Below are 16,169 nucleotides of genomic sequence, written 5' to 3'. Positions count from 1 at the left end.
GTTCCCAAATGTGAACCTACATTTTGGGGAACTTTTTGGGGAGGAATGAGTGACCACAATCCATAAAGCTTAAGACGTTATGATATGAATGTGTGTTTTCACAGGCCAAAATAGCTGCAGAAGCACAGAATAAATATGAACGAGAGCTGATGCTTCATGCTTCTGATGTTGAAGCCTTACAGGCTGCGAAAGAACAGGTCACAAAGAATTCTGGCATCAAGCAACAATTGGAGGAAGCAGCCCAGAAAGCAGAATCTACATTGCGAGAGAGCAAGGCCTCATGGGAGGAACGAGAGAGGACTCTGAAGGTATCCTCTGGTCCCATTTGTCCATACAAAGTGTATAATCTTTGATTTCAAGTTTCTTTTAAGCTTTTGAGGTAACAAAATCCATCTTTTCCTGTAGGATGAAGCTTCTAAGCTTGCGTCTCGCTGTGCTGACTTAGAAAAGCAAAACCAATTGTTGCATGAGCAGCTGGAAACTTTAAGTGACAAGATGATGTCTTCAGTGAAAGAAGGCGTATCAGGTGCATTGAACGTGTCTCTCGGTGAAGAAGGAAAATCACAAGAGCAAATAATAGAAATTCTCCGGTATGTGATGTCCAGTACTGTACATTGTCCTGAAATATTTTGTTGTGTGCGCATACATATATATCTGCCTCAGGCTATAGTAAAAAGTTTGTTTCTATTCTAAAGGATGCATGATATTCTTCATACTCTAATGAATTTGTGGAAATGAAAACATCTTGCTATTATTGCAGCTGTTAGAGATCCACAAAATGAGATAAAGTAGCTTGATTGTACTTTTCCTTATCTTCTTCTCGAGTTACCACTTCATTAGGGGCATTATGTCCATTACTATGAGCTGAGTGTGGTTTTTCCTTCAGAATAGAGTAGCTGTATTGCCATTGTACTATTGCACAACAAAATCAAATGCCTTCCCCAGCACACATCACAAAAACAACACACCCATCCCACCACACCCCAACCACCACCGCACAGCCCCCAATGTCACATCAATGCAAAACCATGGAGTTCAGCCACATTATTTCTTTGCCTCCCCCCATTTTGATTGCACACTTCTCTATCTTTCTCTCCCCCTTCTCTCTCCCTCCCCTTCCCTCTCTCTCTCTCTCTCTCTCTCTCTCTCTCTCACACACACACACACACACACAGTTCCTAAATTATAATCCCAGTGTATCAAAAACAAATTCCACCATTTCACAACAACCACCCAGCATTTTTTGTCTGTGAAGGAAAAACATTTAATATCAAGATATACTACGTTCCATTACAGATTTATACGTCGAGAAAAAGAGATTGCAGAAACAAGGTTTGAGGTAGCTCAAGTGGAGAGTTTACGCTATCGGCAAAGGGTGGAACATTTGGAAAGGGAGCTTCAGGAGCTTCAGCAGAGTCTGAATGCAGAGAGAGAGAAGGTTCAGGTATTATTAAACTTTTAATATTATTAAACAAGTGAGCAAATGCTCGCTTGTGTTCATAAGTTATCATGCAAATATTCTGTCATTGCCAGGTATGCATTTCATTATAAATCCTGCAGACATTATTAATAGTATCTGGGAAACAGATTTCTTTGTTTAAAAAAGTGATATTTCTCATACGTATGCTTATCAAATTTTTCAGTCATTACAACAGGAAGGAGACAAACTTTCAGAGCGTGCCTATGCAAAATATCAATTTTAAAAAGAATGAAATAATTAGCTTAAGTCTGTGATTTTCCAGTTGTATTCCCTATAGAAGATGATATTCCTCTGGAAGATACTAATAACCATCTAGTACCAGAGTCTACAGTCTAGCCCCAAACTACAAAGCAATGCAGAGTATTTAATTTATTCATGATCAATATAAACCCCTCTTTTCAGTCAAAACGCCTCCAAGAAAAGCTTTCAAATTAATTTGTCATTTCCATGTCCACAGACTTGCTGTCTTAATAAATGCACAGTAGACCTTCATTATCATTCAGGATAACAATAATAATGCCAGAAGTGATAAGTCTTCAAATGTGTTTTAAATTCTGACTGCTCATTTAGCAGTTGGATCTCGTTCCATAGTCTTGAGGCAGCCAATGAAAAGATCTTCTGGGTGACAGTCGCCATTTGGGTTCTGGCAGACTAGAGTGAGCACCCCTCAGAGGACCTGTGTCCAGGGCGGATTATACAAGAAAGTGACCCTGTAGGTAACCTGGACTCAAACTATGTAGGACAATGAAGTCCAGGCCTAGGAATTGACAATATAGCCTAGATTCCTAATGTCTCAGACTTTGGGGTAGTAATCATTTCTGCAAGAGAAAAGGTAACACTGAAAGAATAGGATATAGAAATTTTATACATCACTGCACAAATAACCAACAGACAGAGTAACACACACAGATTTGTTAAGTGCCTATACCTTATTATGTACTCAATACTTAATAGAAAACCTAGTTTTAGGGGTTAAATGTCTTGTACACATTGTTTTTCACTCTCTTAAATTGTAACTTTCACTGCTTTAATAAGAAAATTAAATGGAATAAAACTCCAGGTTTGCAGTTATCTGGATTGCAATATCACCTTGAATTTTAGGTGACAGCAAGAACAATTGCTCAACATGAAGAACTTATGAAGAAGACTGAGACCATGAATGTACTAACAGAAACCAACAAGATGCTGAGGGAAGAAAAAGAGAGACTGGAACAGGACCTGCAGCAAATGCAAGCAAAGGTTAGTATAAATGGTAAAATTAAGTTTTAAGAATACTGCATGAAAAAATCTAAAACCTATCCCTAGTTACTTAGATCCACTGAAATACATGTGTGATTCACATTCCCATTGTCTTTCTGGTACTCTGCTGGAATTACATATATAAAATGATTGATCTACTCTCTTTTAAATTTATGGGAATTAATGAGATTGTGTTGTTGGTCCATCAAATAAAGTAATGCTGAAACAAAAATGTTCAATCTACTTAACTCTTATGTGTCCTACAGTCCATAAATGTCCTAAATAGACTCTTAAAGATTTCAAAGCAAGAAAGATAGTATCATTTACTGAAACAGCATGTTAAAATCTTTTTCTGGGTTCAAGTTGCATAAGTTGGAAGCTGATATCTTGCCTTTGCAAGAGTCAAATGCTGAGCTGAGCGAGAAAAGTGGGATGCTTCAAGCAGAAAAGAAGCTTCTGGAAGAGGATGTCAAACGCTGGAAAGCTCGGACCCAGGTGAGCTCTTCTGAACTATAAAATCATCTCTTCCAGCAATGCCACAACATACTAACTGTTTCTACAGAAGCAAGTACTTGTTCTGATATACAGGCAGTCCTAGAGTTACAGACAAAAGGGGTTCTGTAGATTTTAAAGTTGAATTTTCATGCAAGTTGAAATAGGTACATTTTAAAAATGTAACTACAGCAAAATGTATTTTTTAGTTTTTAATAGCATAGGGAAGGGCTAACACTGCAGTGACGTCTGATTTGTTGTCTGTGACCCTCAGAAGATTTCACCTCAGTTTCTGTCCCTGTGATAATTAAATTTTGAAAAAATTGGTGTGTTGTGGAAACAAGGATTGGTGATAAAGCTTCACTGGAGATTTTGTCACAAAATATGATGTGCAGTTTTGATAAATGTGGATTTAATATGTGTAAGTATGAATGAAATTGTATGAAAGAAATGAATGAGAGCTACATTTTGGAGACACAATTCTAAAATTAAGGCCTGCAGTGACTCAACCATTAACTGCCTGCTTGCTGAATTGTACTTAAAACCTGCTAATGAGAATGGAAATGGTTGACCTGCCTAGTAAACTGATAAGAATTGTGACAGTGAAAAGAGAAATGTTTACATCTGTCAACAGTTGCTGACCAAAAACTGGATTAACTCTAAAGGAAATTATCTCTGTTTACATTAGTCAAAGTCAATGCTCTTTCAAGTCAAACCCAGAACACAATACTTTGTTACCTGAATACAAACATCTGTGCCAGGATGGAAGATGTCGATCATTAATTTACAGCTTTTGGGGATAACATCAGCAAAATATTGCTATATAAGTGACCTTATGACAATCCAAAAATTATGACCGGAGGGGTCTGGTTCACCCGCCATGCTATATGGAAAGAGATGGTGTACTTTAAAGAGTGTCAGACTGCAAGGAAGCATTCTGATCACTTTGGGCCTCCTTTTCTCAATGGAAGAAGAGTGTATTTTGGAGTCATGATACGTGTTGCAGAGAATCAGGTTTCTGCTGTAGGGAAAACACAGATCTGATCCCTGGCATTGTTCTTAGGGAAATAGAAGTTTTGGCATTTTGGAAATTTTGAAACTATGCATTGGCAGGCTGCAAGGAAAGCAGGGTATGGCCTAAGCAGGTGCTTCTCCAAGGAGGGATAAAGGTTATGGTAATACTTGGATGCATGAGGATGAATGCATGTACATATGTGGGAATGCTGAGTAACAATGTAACCCCCTTTGTTTGTTTGTTAGCCAATGTAGTAGGTGGTTGTGGAATCCAATGTAGTTACATAGAATATGTATGTCTGTATGTCTAATGTCATTCTTTGTGAATAAAAAGAACCTATGCTTTAAAGTTATTGAAAAGTATACAAGGCATAATAATGCTTCCAGGAGTGAATTTCCCTTCCTAGGAGCAGATTTCTTCCCACTTCCTGTGGTCTCAGCTCCGTTCTTAACCATGAATCTTATTTAAGTTGGATGCTTGTAACTCAGGGACTGTCTGTACCTGAAAATGTAACTATGTGACAGAAAGCACCTCACATTTGGTGAGGTATTAAAGAATAGAAATAATAAGGGATGCCTTACAAATTTTAAAGTTTTGAGTATGGAGATTAGTTTTAAAAGTTGTTCAAAAGTAGCTGAAATAAAGCTTTCTTTGTTTGTCTCTAAATTTCATGATCCTAATCCATCAATTCAGTCCCGAAAGCATTTACATGTTTGCTTTGTATTTTAGCTTCCAAATGGAACTTTGTACTGCTTAAATGTTGCAATTCGTTTTGGCTAATAGTTAGAATCGTTTGTCAGATTTTACCAATCTTTAAGATTTTGATTTCCGATCATATTGTAGTAATCAAGCTTAATATTGCTCAACACTTTCTTCCAGCACTTACTGAGTCAACAAAAAGATACAGATGTTGAAGAGTATCGAAAGCTTCTTTCAGAAAAGGAGGTGAACACCAAACGCATACAGCAGATGAGTGAAGAAATAGGCAGACTAAAGGCTGAAATAGCAAGGTAATTTTTAAGGAATGCTTTACAGTTTGGGCGTATACTGATTTGATTGCAAATAAATGAAGTGTTTGTTTCTCCAGATTTTAACTCCTTGCCAAAATGGTGCCATTCTTGCGCCCTCAGGAACCACTTTTGTGCCAGTAGAGTGTATGGTTCATACATATATTATGCCAAATTTAATTTCTAGTATACCCAGTTTTTATTTTACTTTTTTGTTTGTTTCTTACTGTTGTTGTCCAAACAACAAATGACAAAGAAATTGGTAGTTGACAAAGAGCATATATCTTAGTAGTATAGGATATATTTTAATTAATAAAAGCACTTACAGTAGAGTCTCACTTATCCAACATTCTGGATTACCCAACGCAGTCTGCCTCCTGCCTTGATCCACATCTGTTTTCTCTTGGCAGCAAGGACTGAACTTTTTACGCATTTAATTTCCGACAATGTTGTTACTGTAAGTTCATTTTATGCAATTCTATCTTTATTTGTAGTCAATTTGATAATAGCCAATGTTTTTGCAGTCAGTGTTTTCAATATAGTGCAATGTTTTGGTGCTAAATTCATAAATAGAGTAATTAATTACTACATAACATTACCTTGTATTGAACTGCTTTTTCTGTTGATTTGTTGTAAAACATGATGTTTTGGTGCTTAATTTGTAAAATCGTAACGTAATTTGACATTTAATAAGCTTTTCCTTAATCCCTCTTTATTATCCAACATTTTCGCTTATCCAACGTTCTGCCGGCCCATTTATGTTGGATAAGTGAGATTCTAGAATCATAGAATCATAGAATAGTAGAGTTGGAAGAGACCTCATGGGCCATCCAGTCCAACCCCCCGCTAAGAAGCAGGAAAATCTCATTCAAAGCACCCCCGACAGATGGCCATCCAGCCTCTGCTTAAAAACTTCCAAATAAGGAGCCTCCACCACAGTCTGGGGGAGAGAGTTCCACTGCCGAACAGCCCTCACAGTGAGGAAATTCTTCCTGATGTTCAGGTGGAATCTCCTTTCCTGTAGTTTGAAGCCATTGTTCCGCGTCCTAGTCTGCAGGGCAGCAGAAAACAAGCTTGCTCCCTCCTCCCTATGACTTCCCTTCACATATTTGTACATGGCTATCATGTCTCCTCTCAGCCTTCTCTTCTGCAGGCTAAACATGCCCGGCTCTTTAAGCCTCTCTTCATAGGGCTTGTTTTCCAGACCCTTAATCATTTTAGTCGCCCTCCTCTGGACGCTTTCCAGCTTGTCAACATCTCCCTTCATCTGCGGTGCCCAAAATTGGACACAGTATTCCAGGTGTGGTCTGACCAAGGCAGAATAGAGGGGGAGCATGACTTCCTGTCACGACCCAGGCTGCAGAGCACCAATAACCATACGCAGAAGCCAGATTCTATCTAATATCTTTATTAAGGAAATATATAAAGTTGATAAAAGCAAATGTAAAAGTTAGTCCAGAAGCAGACCTTTCAGGAAAGGTCAAAATTAGTCCAAAGAAACAATGTCCAATATGAAATATTAAGGTCCAAAGTTGTAATCCAATAACCGAAACACTCACTTTGCCAGGCAAAGTGAGGGGAGATGACAAGGTCCTTTAGTCCATGAACTTGAGCAAGGCTAGAAAATAACTTGATACTTGAAACAAGGCTTGAATCGTGGAACAAGGTAACGAGGAACAAGAACAAGGTCCGTGGAATAACTTGGTAAAATCCGTGAAACAAGGCAAGGTTTAGTCCTGGGAAACAAGGCAAGGTCCGTAGGTAAACAAAGGCTGGGAAACAGGAGCGAAGGCTGGAAACAAGGACAAGGCTTGAGCAGGAACGAGGCTTGAAGCGGAGCGCGCTGTTCAGACACAACTCGCTCCGGAGGCTGACGAATTGACTCCGCAAAGTTACTCCGCGGGTAAAACACCTATATAGAGTCTAACTTTCCCGCCGAGAGCAGTTCTCTGGGAACCAGAAACGAAAGCTAATCTCTGAGGCCAGATGTTTGACTCCTTAAAGATTCTCATGGAAAGCAGACTTAATTGGCTGAATTCTTAGCAATTATTCTCGCACTCCTGCGCGAGGCTGCTTCCAAACCTCTCTGTTGTTTACAAAACTCATGGCGAGAAAACACTGGAGATGTAGCCTCAGTATTTGTTTGACATACTTCTGGAACATAATCCTCTTGCAGGTGCAAGGTTCCCAGATCTGGCTGGGAAGAATCTGTCTGGGAAGAATCCAGTTCTGACTGGGAAGGTAAAAAACCCAAGTTTTCTTCTTCATCAGGCATCACAATGTCATGAGCAGGACTACAAGGCCCATGGGTCATCACACTATCCCCCTCCTCAAGCCCCCTCCCAAACTGGGACTCTCTCCCCGAGGCGCGAGGTCGTGGCTTGGCGGGATAGGTCTGATGGAAGCGGCGGGTTAAATCGGGAGCGTGAACTGTGGAAGCGTCTTCCCAAGAGCGTTCCTCAGGGCCAAAACCCACCCAGTCAATGAGATATTGCAGGCGGCGGCGGTGAAAGCGAGAATCCAAAATGTCCTGAACCTCGAACTCGTCCTCCCCATCCACCAAAACAGGGACGGGGGCCGGCCGGTTTACATCTGGCCGCACACCATCCGCCGGAAGGAGCAGGGAGCGGTGAAACACTGGGTGAATGCGCATTGAACGCGGAAGTTGGAGTTTGAAAGTCACGGGGTTTAATTGCGCCACCACTGGATAGGGGCCAATGAAACGGGCATCTAACTTCCGGCAAGGGCGACGAGAGGGCAAAAAGCGAGTGGACAGAAAAACCCGATCTCCTACCTTGATTTCGGGGCCCGGCTGGCGATGTTTGTCCGCGTGACGTTTATAGTCTTCCTTGGCTTGGTCCAGCTGCTGGAGCAAAAGTTGTTGCACCGCTGTGAGTTCCTGCAGCCAATCTTCTGCTGCGGGAACTTCCGAAGTTTCAATGACAGGGGGAAAGAAACGTGGATGGAAGCCGTAGTTTGCAAAGAACGGCGTTTCTTTTGTAGAAGCCTGGACTCCATTGTTGTAGGCAAACTCCGACAGTGGTAACAGAGAAGCCCAATTGTCCTGTTGGTAGTTTACATAACAGCGAAGGTACTGTTCCAAAGTGGCATTGGTGCGCTCCGTTTGCCCATCCGTTTGGGGATGGTGAGCTGAAGATAAACGAGAGTCTATGCCCAATAGTTTTTGTAGTGCCTTCCAGAACCGAGAGGTGAATTGGGATCCACGGTCTGTGACCAAACTCTTGGGTAATCCATGTAGTCTGAAAACATGTTGGAGGAATAAATCTGCAGTCTCTTGGGCCGTGGGAAGGCCTTCACAGGGAATGAAATGGGCTAATTTGGTGAAAAGGTCCACCACCACTAGAATCGTGGTGAATCCACAGGAAGGTGGCAAGTCAGTGATAAAATCCGCAGAAATTATTTCCCATGGGCGAGATGGGGTAGGAAGGGGGTGTAGAAGCCCTGAGGGCTTCTCCCTTCTTATCTTGGAGCGCTGGCATACTGGGCAGGTGTTGACATATTTTTCCACATCTTTGCGGATCTTGGGCCACCAGAAATCTCTTAGGATCAAATGCATGGTTTTAAATAGTCCGAAATGCCCTGCTGGTTTGCAGTCATGACACAGACAAAGTGTTTTTTCCCTGCCCGGTCCGGGTGGGATATAAACATGATTTCTATAGCAAAGCAGTCCATCTTTAAGCGAAAAGGGAAAATGCAGACCTTGACGAAGTTGGTCCTGCGCCCAGGCATCTGCTTGCTGACTAGCCCTGATTTCTTGAGCACAGATGGGTCCTGGAGTAGAGGGAGTTGAATCAATGGGAGTGGATTTGGTGTTCCCCACTGTGAGCGTGGCAAAGTTCTCGGGTTGTAGTAGTTGGGATTCAAAGGTCTCCTTGCGTCCTGCAGCGTATTCCGGTTTACGTGACAGGGCGTCTGCTTGCTTGGTTTGGGCTGGGGTCACATAATGAATCTGGAAGTTGAAACGTTCAAAGAATAAAGCCCAACGTTGCTGCCTCTGATTTAACTTGCGGGCAGTTCTTAGATGTTCTAGATTCCGATGATCAGTGTGGACTTCAATGGGAAATTTGGCCCCTTCTAGCCAATGTCTCCAAGTTTCAAAAGCTGCCTTTATGGCTAATAGTTCTTTTTCCCAAATGGTATAGTTTCTCTCTGGTGCGGTCAGTTGACGAGAATAATAGGCACAAGGATGAAGGTGATCTCCCACCGGTTGTAGGAGCACAGCCCCAATTGCCACATCAGAGGCGTCCGCTTGCACCACAAAAAGGGTTTCAGGATCTGGATGCTGAAGGATTGGCTGGGATGTGAATAATTTCTTTAGTTGCTGGAACCCTTTCTCTGCTTGATCAGTCCAGCGGAAGGGCTGTTTTCCACGGATGCAGCTGGTGATTGGGTCAGACCAGCGGGCAAAATCTGGAATGAACTTGCGGTAATAGTTCGCGAACCCCAAGAATCGCTGCACCTCTTTCTTGTTGGTTGGCGCCCGCCATTCCAATACTGCTGAAACTTTTGCCGGGTCCATGGAGAGCCCTAGAGGCGAGATGCGGTACCCCAGGAAATCTACCTCTTGTAGATCAAAAGCGCATTTTTCCAGCTTGGCATAAAGTCCATGATCCCGCAATCGTTGTAACACCATTTTAACGTGGTTCTCATGTTCCGATTGTGATCTAGAAAACACCAAAAAATCGTCCAGGTAGATGATCAAGAACCGATCTAGATAGTCCTGAAAAATGTCATTGACAAAATGCTGGAACGTTGCGGGAGCTCCGCATAAACCATAATTCATAACTCGGGACTCGAATAATCCGAATTTAGTCTGGAAGGCGGTCTTCCACTCGTCCCCTTCTCTGATGCGAACTAGATTATAAGCCCCCCGTAGGTCCAGCTTGGTGTAGACCTTGGCTCCTCGAAGTCGGTCTAGTAGATCCGAGATTAAAGGCAGGGGATAGCTGTTCCGCTTAGTGATATTGTTCAATGCTCTGTAGTCCACCACCAAGCGTAATTCCCCTGACTTCTTCTTCACAAACATCACTGGGGAGGCGGCTGGGGATTGAGAGGGTCTGATGAATCCCTTGCGAAGGTTTGTCTCTATGAATTCCCTGAGAGCTTCTTGCTCTGGTTCAGTCAGGGAGTAGAGATGCCCTCGCGGGATCGGGGCCCCCTCGACCAAGTCAATGGCACAGTCATAAGGTCTATGTGGGGGTAATTTTTCGGCTTCTTTTTCATTGAATACATCCCAATACTCGGAGTACTTCTTTGGCAAGGTGATAATGGGCTCGGTGTCTGTGGCATGGCAGACCTTGGCTACGAGGCAATGGTTTTGGCAGTACTTTGAAGCAAACTGCAGTTCTCTGTTGGACCAGGAGATGCTTGGGTCGTGAAGTGTCAGCCATGGAATCCCCAAAATCACAGGGAAATGGGGAACCTCAGTAACAAAGAAGGAAATCTCTTCCATATGTTCCCTTATCCACATCCTGGTGGGTTCCGACCACTGGCTTACGGGGCCCGTCTTGAGAGGGCGGCCATCGATGGCTTGCACCACACGGGCATTCTTGAAGTCATGATATTGTAATCCCAGAGAGTCGGCATACTCTCTATCAATGAAATTGTTGGTAGCTCCTGAGTCTATCATGGCGTGGATCATGACGGGTCCCTTTTTTGCTGACCATAAGGTGACCACTAGAAGGAACAGGACCCCGGTTGGCGGCTCTTGAATGGGTTTCTTGACCGGGTTGGCGAGCCTCTCTACGCCCGGTCGTTGTCTTCCCCCGCCGGCTGTGTACCAGCCGCCTCAGACGCCTTCGTCTCCGTGGAGGACGCCGCCACAAGACGGGCGGCGGGCTTCCCTTTGGCTGGGCACTCTCTGGCGAAGTGGCCCCCATTCCCGCAATACCAACAGAGATTTAGGCGTTGGCGGCGGGCCTTCTCGGCGGCATCTAATCTGGGACGCACATTGCCCAACTGCATCGGCACCTCCTCGCTCCCTCTGGGGTATGGGGATGGTGGTGGGGGTCTCCACACTGGACGCGGCTGAACGCTGGCGGGAGCGGGGGGTTTTGCCCCAGCTCTACCGCTCTGGCCTCGTACCCACTGTTTCCTGTTGGCAATCATGACTTCAGCCCGTAAACATTGATCGATGAGTGCTTCAAGCGTTTGGGGAGGATCCACCTTGGAGATTTCCTCCAGCATTTCAATGTTGAGACCCTCCCGAAATTGTCCTCTGAGGGCAACATCGTTCCAGCCGGTGTTGTGGGCCAGCACTCGGAACTCGGCTATGTACTGAGACATGGGTCTGTCTCCTTGGAAGAGGCGGCGGAGTTTGTGCCCGGCTGCCTCCAAATTGTCCTCGATTCCCCAGGTCGCCTTAAGGTGGTCCAAGAAATGTTGCGCTGACCTTAGATGTGGGGAGGCTTGGTCGAACAGAGCCGTCGCCCAGTTAGCCGCTGGCCCGTCTAGGAGACTGTAAATCCACGCCACCTTGATGTCTTCCTGGGGAAACTCGGCATCACGGGCCTCTAGATAAGCTTGGCATTGGCGACGGAAAACATGAACCTTAGAAGCTTCTCCAGTAAACTTGGTTGGCAACGCCATGGCCGGAAGACGGATTCCGCGTTCCTTCAAACCCTTTATTTCCCCATCCTGTGCATTGAGCTTATCACGGATTCGGTCCACCTCATCCTTGTCGATGGTGTAGGTAATCGGCTGGCCGCCCGGTCCAGGTCCGGCTCCGGTAGACATTCTGGCCGAGGTTAATTGGTGCTTAGGGTGGCGGAGTCAAACTGTCACGACCCAGGCTGCAGAGCACCAATAACCATACGCAGAAGCCAGATTCTATCTAATATCTTTATTAAGGAAATATATAAAGTTGATAAAAGCAAATGTAAAAGTTAGTCCAGAAGCAGACCTTTCAGGAAAGGTCAAAATTAGTCCAAAGAAACAATGTCCAATATGAAATATTAAGGTCCAAAGTTGTAATCCAATAACCGAAACACTCACTTTGCCAGGCAAAGTGAGGGGAGATGACAAGGTCCTTTAGTCCATGAACTTGAGCAAGGCTAGAAAATAACTTGATACTTGAAACAAGGCTTGAATCGTGGAACAAGGTAACGAGGAACAAGAACAAGGTCCGTGGAATAACTTGGTAAAATCCGTGAAACAAGGCAAGGTTTAGTCCTGGGAAACAAGGCAAGGTCCGTAGGTAAACAAAGGCTGGGAAACAGGAGCGAAGGCTGGAAACAAGGACAAGGCTTGAGCAGGAACGAGGCTTGAAGCGGAGCGCGCTGTTCAGACACAACTCGCTCCGGAGGCTGACGAATTGACTCCGCAAAGTTACTCCGCGGGTAAAACACCTATATAGAGTCTAACTTTCCCGCCGAGAGCAGTTCTCTGGGAACCAGAAACGAAAGCTAATCTCTGAGGCCAGATGTTTGACTCCTTAAAGATTCTCATGGAAAGCAGACTTAATTGGCTGAATTCTTAGCAATTATTCTCGCACTCCTGCGCGAGGCTGCTTCCAAACCTCTCTGTTGTTTACAAAACTCATGGCGAGAAAACACTGGAGATGTAGCCTCAGTATTTGTTTGACATACTTCTGGAACATAATCCTCTTGCAGGTGCAAGGTTCCCAGATCTGGCTGGGAAGAATCTGTCTGGGAAGAATCCAGTTCTGACTGGGAAGGTAAAAAACCCAAGTTTTCTTCTTCATCAGGCATCACAATGTCATGAGCAGGACTACAAGGCCCATGGGTCATCACACTTCCCTGGATCTAGACGCTATTCCCCTATTGATGCAGGCCAAAATCCCATTGGCTTTTTTAGCTGCCGCATCACATTGTAGGCTCATGTTTAACTTGTTGTCCACGAGGACTCCAAGGTCTTTTTCGCACACACTGCTGTCAAGCCAGGCGTCCCCCATTCTGTATCTTTGATTTCCATTTTTTCTGCCGAAGTGAAGTATCTTGCATTTGTCCCTGTTGAACTTCATTTTGTTAGTTTCGGCCCATCTCTCTAGTCTGTCAAGATCGTTTTGAATTCTGCTCCTGTCTTCTGGAGTGTTAGCTATCCCTCCCAGTTTGGTGTCGTCTGCAAATGATCGTGCCTTCTAACCCTTCGTCTAAGTCGTTAATAAAGATGTTGAACAGAACCGGGCCCAGGACGGAACCCTGCGGCACTCCACTTGTCACTTCGTTCCATGATGAAGACGACGCATTGGACAGCACCCTTTGGGTTCGTTCGCTTAGCCAATTACAGATCCACCTAACCGTAGTTTTGTCTAGCCTACATTTAACTAGTTTGTTTGCCAAAAGGTCGTGGGGGACTTTGTCGAAGGCCTTACTGAAATCCAGGTATGCTACATCCACAGCATTCCCTGTATCGACCCAACTCGTAACTCTATCGAAAAAAGAGATCAGATTAGTCTGGCATGACTTGTTTTTGGTAAATCCGTGTTGACTATTAGCAATGACCGCATTTGTTTCTAAGTGTTTGCAGACCACTTCCTTAATGATCTTTTCCAGAATCTTGCCTGGTATTGATGTGAGGCTGACCGGACGGTAATTGTTTGGGTCGTTCTTTTTTTCCCTTCTTGAAGATAGGGACCACATTCGCCCTCCTCCAATCTGCTGGGACTTCTCCTGTTCTCCAAGAACTCTCGAAGATGATTGCCAGTGGTTCTGAAATAACTTCCGCTAATTCCTTCAATACTCTTGGATGTAGCTGATCTGGCCCTGGCGACTTGAATTCGTTTAGAGTGGCCAGGTGTTCCTGGACAACTTGTTTCCCTATTTGGGGTTGGATTTCCCCCAATCCTTCGTCCATTCCATGTTGCTGAGGTTGAAGATGGCTTTCTTTTTGTGAGAAGACCGAGGCAAAGAAGGCATTAAGCAGTTCTGCCTTTTCCCTATCCCCTGTCACCATCACCCCATCTTCTCCTTGCAGTGGCCCTATCGCCTCCTTTTTCTTCCTTTTTCTACCAACGTAAGCAAAAAACCCTTTTTTGTTGTTTTTTATGTCCCTGGCAAGCCTGAGCTCATTTTGCGCTTTAGCCTTGCGAACCTTTTCCCTACAGGTGTTGGCTATACGTTTGAATTCTTCTTTGGTGATTTCTCCCCTTTTCCACTTCTTGTGCATGTCACTTTTGAGCTTTAGCTCAGTTAGAAGTTCTTTGGACATCCATTCTGGCTTCTTTGCATTTGTCTTATTTTTCTTCTTTGTTGGCACTGTTTGCATTTGCGCCTTGAGTATTTCACTTTTGAAAAACTCCCATCCATCCTTAACTCCCTTGTTTTTTAATATTGGTGTCCATGTAATGCCGCTCAGTAATTCCTTCATTTTTTGGAAGTCAGCTCTCTTAAAGTCCAGAATGCGTGTTTGACTTGTCTTAGTTTCAGCATTCCTTTGTATTGCAAACTGCAGGAGCACATGGTCACTTGCCCCTAAGGATCCAACCACTTCAACTGTATTGATCAGGTCTTCCACATCTTCTACTCTATTTAATCCCCAAGAATTACAGTGAAATGGTTTTCATGTTAGAGTGCTGGAAAAATGTCCAACTAAGGAGCTAGACTAGATTTTGACCAAGCCAATCCTACCAAATTCTTTCCTGTATTGTTTTACCCCTTTTGCACACTACATTTTGCCCCTGAAGTTTCCTCAACCCTCAGGATAAGTTTTGTAAAAATGGAGACAGAGTTTTAGAGGAAGAGGGAGAATCTAGGAAAACACTGGGCTGATCTTTCTTGTTTCTGGATCCCTCTTATAGATTTTCTTTAATGTATGGAATGCATTATTTTGGTATGGAATAGTCTTGCAGCGCTATGCATGTTCTGCGGCCTCACCTTTTGATATAGCCAGAAGCTAGTTTGAGAACCACTGTCATAATAAATGGGAAAAATCCTTTGAATTTATCATTGTTACTATGGTAAAAAATTTTAACTAATTGTTTTCATGATTTAAAAAATGAGTCCTTAGTTATGATATTTCTTTCTTTTAGTTTCTTCAAACATTTTGGTTCTCATATTTCCTCAGAAATAAAATATCCTCAGAAGTAAAACATAATATTCTGTTTCTGTTGTCTTTCTGTATATTTAAGATCAAATGCATCTCTGACAACAAGTCAGAATCTTGTCCAGACTCTTCGCGAAGATGTAGCAAAATCAAAAGCTGAAAAGGAAGCCCTGCAAAAAGAGTTGGAAATTAAAGTGGCTGATATTCAAGAGAAGGTTAAAACAATAACTCAAGTAAAGAAAATTGGACGCAGATATAAGACACAATACGAAGAGCTGAAAGCCCAACATGACAAGGTCAGTTTTAACATATGAAAATTAAAAGATTTCTTAACATCTGCTAGTTTTTAGGTTGGCATGCATAGTCATTCAGTAAAGAATGCAAATTTTACGGCTGTCCAATACCAGGATAGCAACAATGATCTTAATGAATTTTAGATCATATTAATTTTGAAATAAAAGCCCAAAAATCCTATATCATTTTTTCCAAAAGAAATGTATTGCCTCAAACATCTCTATTTGATCCCTAGAGTAGCTTTCAGGCCCTCTGTTTGCTAAGAGGAGGCCTTTCACGAGATAGATGACTTCTGCTAAGTTCCTTTTTGTTTGTTTGTTTTTTTAAACTTTTTATTGAGTCTAAAATGGCCCAGGAAGGACCTGAAACATGGTTAATATACTCCGATGTCCCTGGTTGCCCCTGAACTGAACTCACTCTCTCTCTCTCTCTCTCTCTCTCTCTCTCTATATATATATATATATATATATATATATATATGAATGTATATATGGGCAGTGGGGTGTATGACCTTTCCAGACTTCGTGAGGCCTAATTTGGCCCACAGTTGCTGCCATGCCTATCCCTGCTCTACAGTCTTTGTGGAAAGTCTACACAGTCTGTAGTGATCAAAATTAGT

At 43.2% G+C, this 16,169-nt stretch overlaps 1 protein-coding gene across 2 annotated transcripts in view; it reads left to right on the top strand.

Moving 5' to 3' along the window:
• Positions 1 to 16,169, top strand: part of tpr (translocated promoter region, nuclear basket protein) — a 71,029-nt gene that overhangs the window by 32,470 nt on the left and 22,390 nt on the right. For both annotated transcript variants that reach the window (XM_062980744.1, XM_062980743.1), the window contains exons 25-31: positions 105 to 308; positions 406 to 590; positions 1,297 to 1,444; positions 2,582 to 2,719; positions 3,083 to 3,214; positions 5,106 to 5,236; positions 15,342 to 15,552. In XM_062980744.1, coding sequence (XP_062836814.1) covers positions 105 to 308; positions 406 to 590; positions 1,297 to 1,444; positions 2,582 to 2,719; positions 3,083 to 3,214; positions 5,106 to 5,236; positions 15,342 to 15,552 — 1,149 coding nt within the window. The remainder of the gene's footprint in view (positions 1 to 104; positions 309 to 405; positions 591 to 1,296; positions 1,445 to 2,581; positions 2,720 to 3,082; positions 3,215 to 5,105; positions 5,237 to 15,341; positions 15,553 to 16,169) is intronic.

The sequence above is a fragment of the Anolis carolinensis genome, chromosome 4 (assembly GCF_035594765.1).
Source record: "Anolis carolinensis isolate JA03-04 chromosome 4, rAnoCar3.1.pri, whole genome shotgun sequence".
NCBI lineage: Eukaryota > Metazoa > Chordata > Lepidosauria > Squamata > Dactyloidae > Anolis > Anolis carolinensis.
Note: the sequence above shows the minus strand (reverse complement) of the source record. Positions and strands in the feature narration are given on the sequence as shown.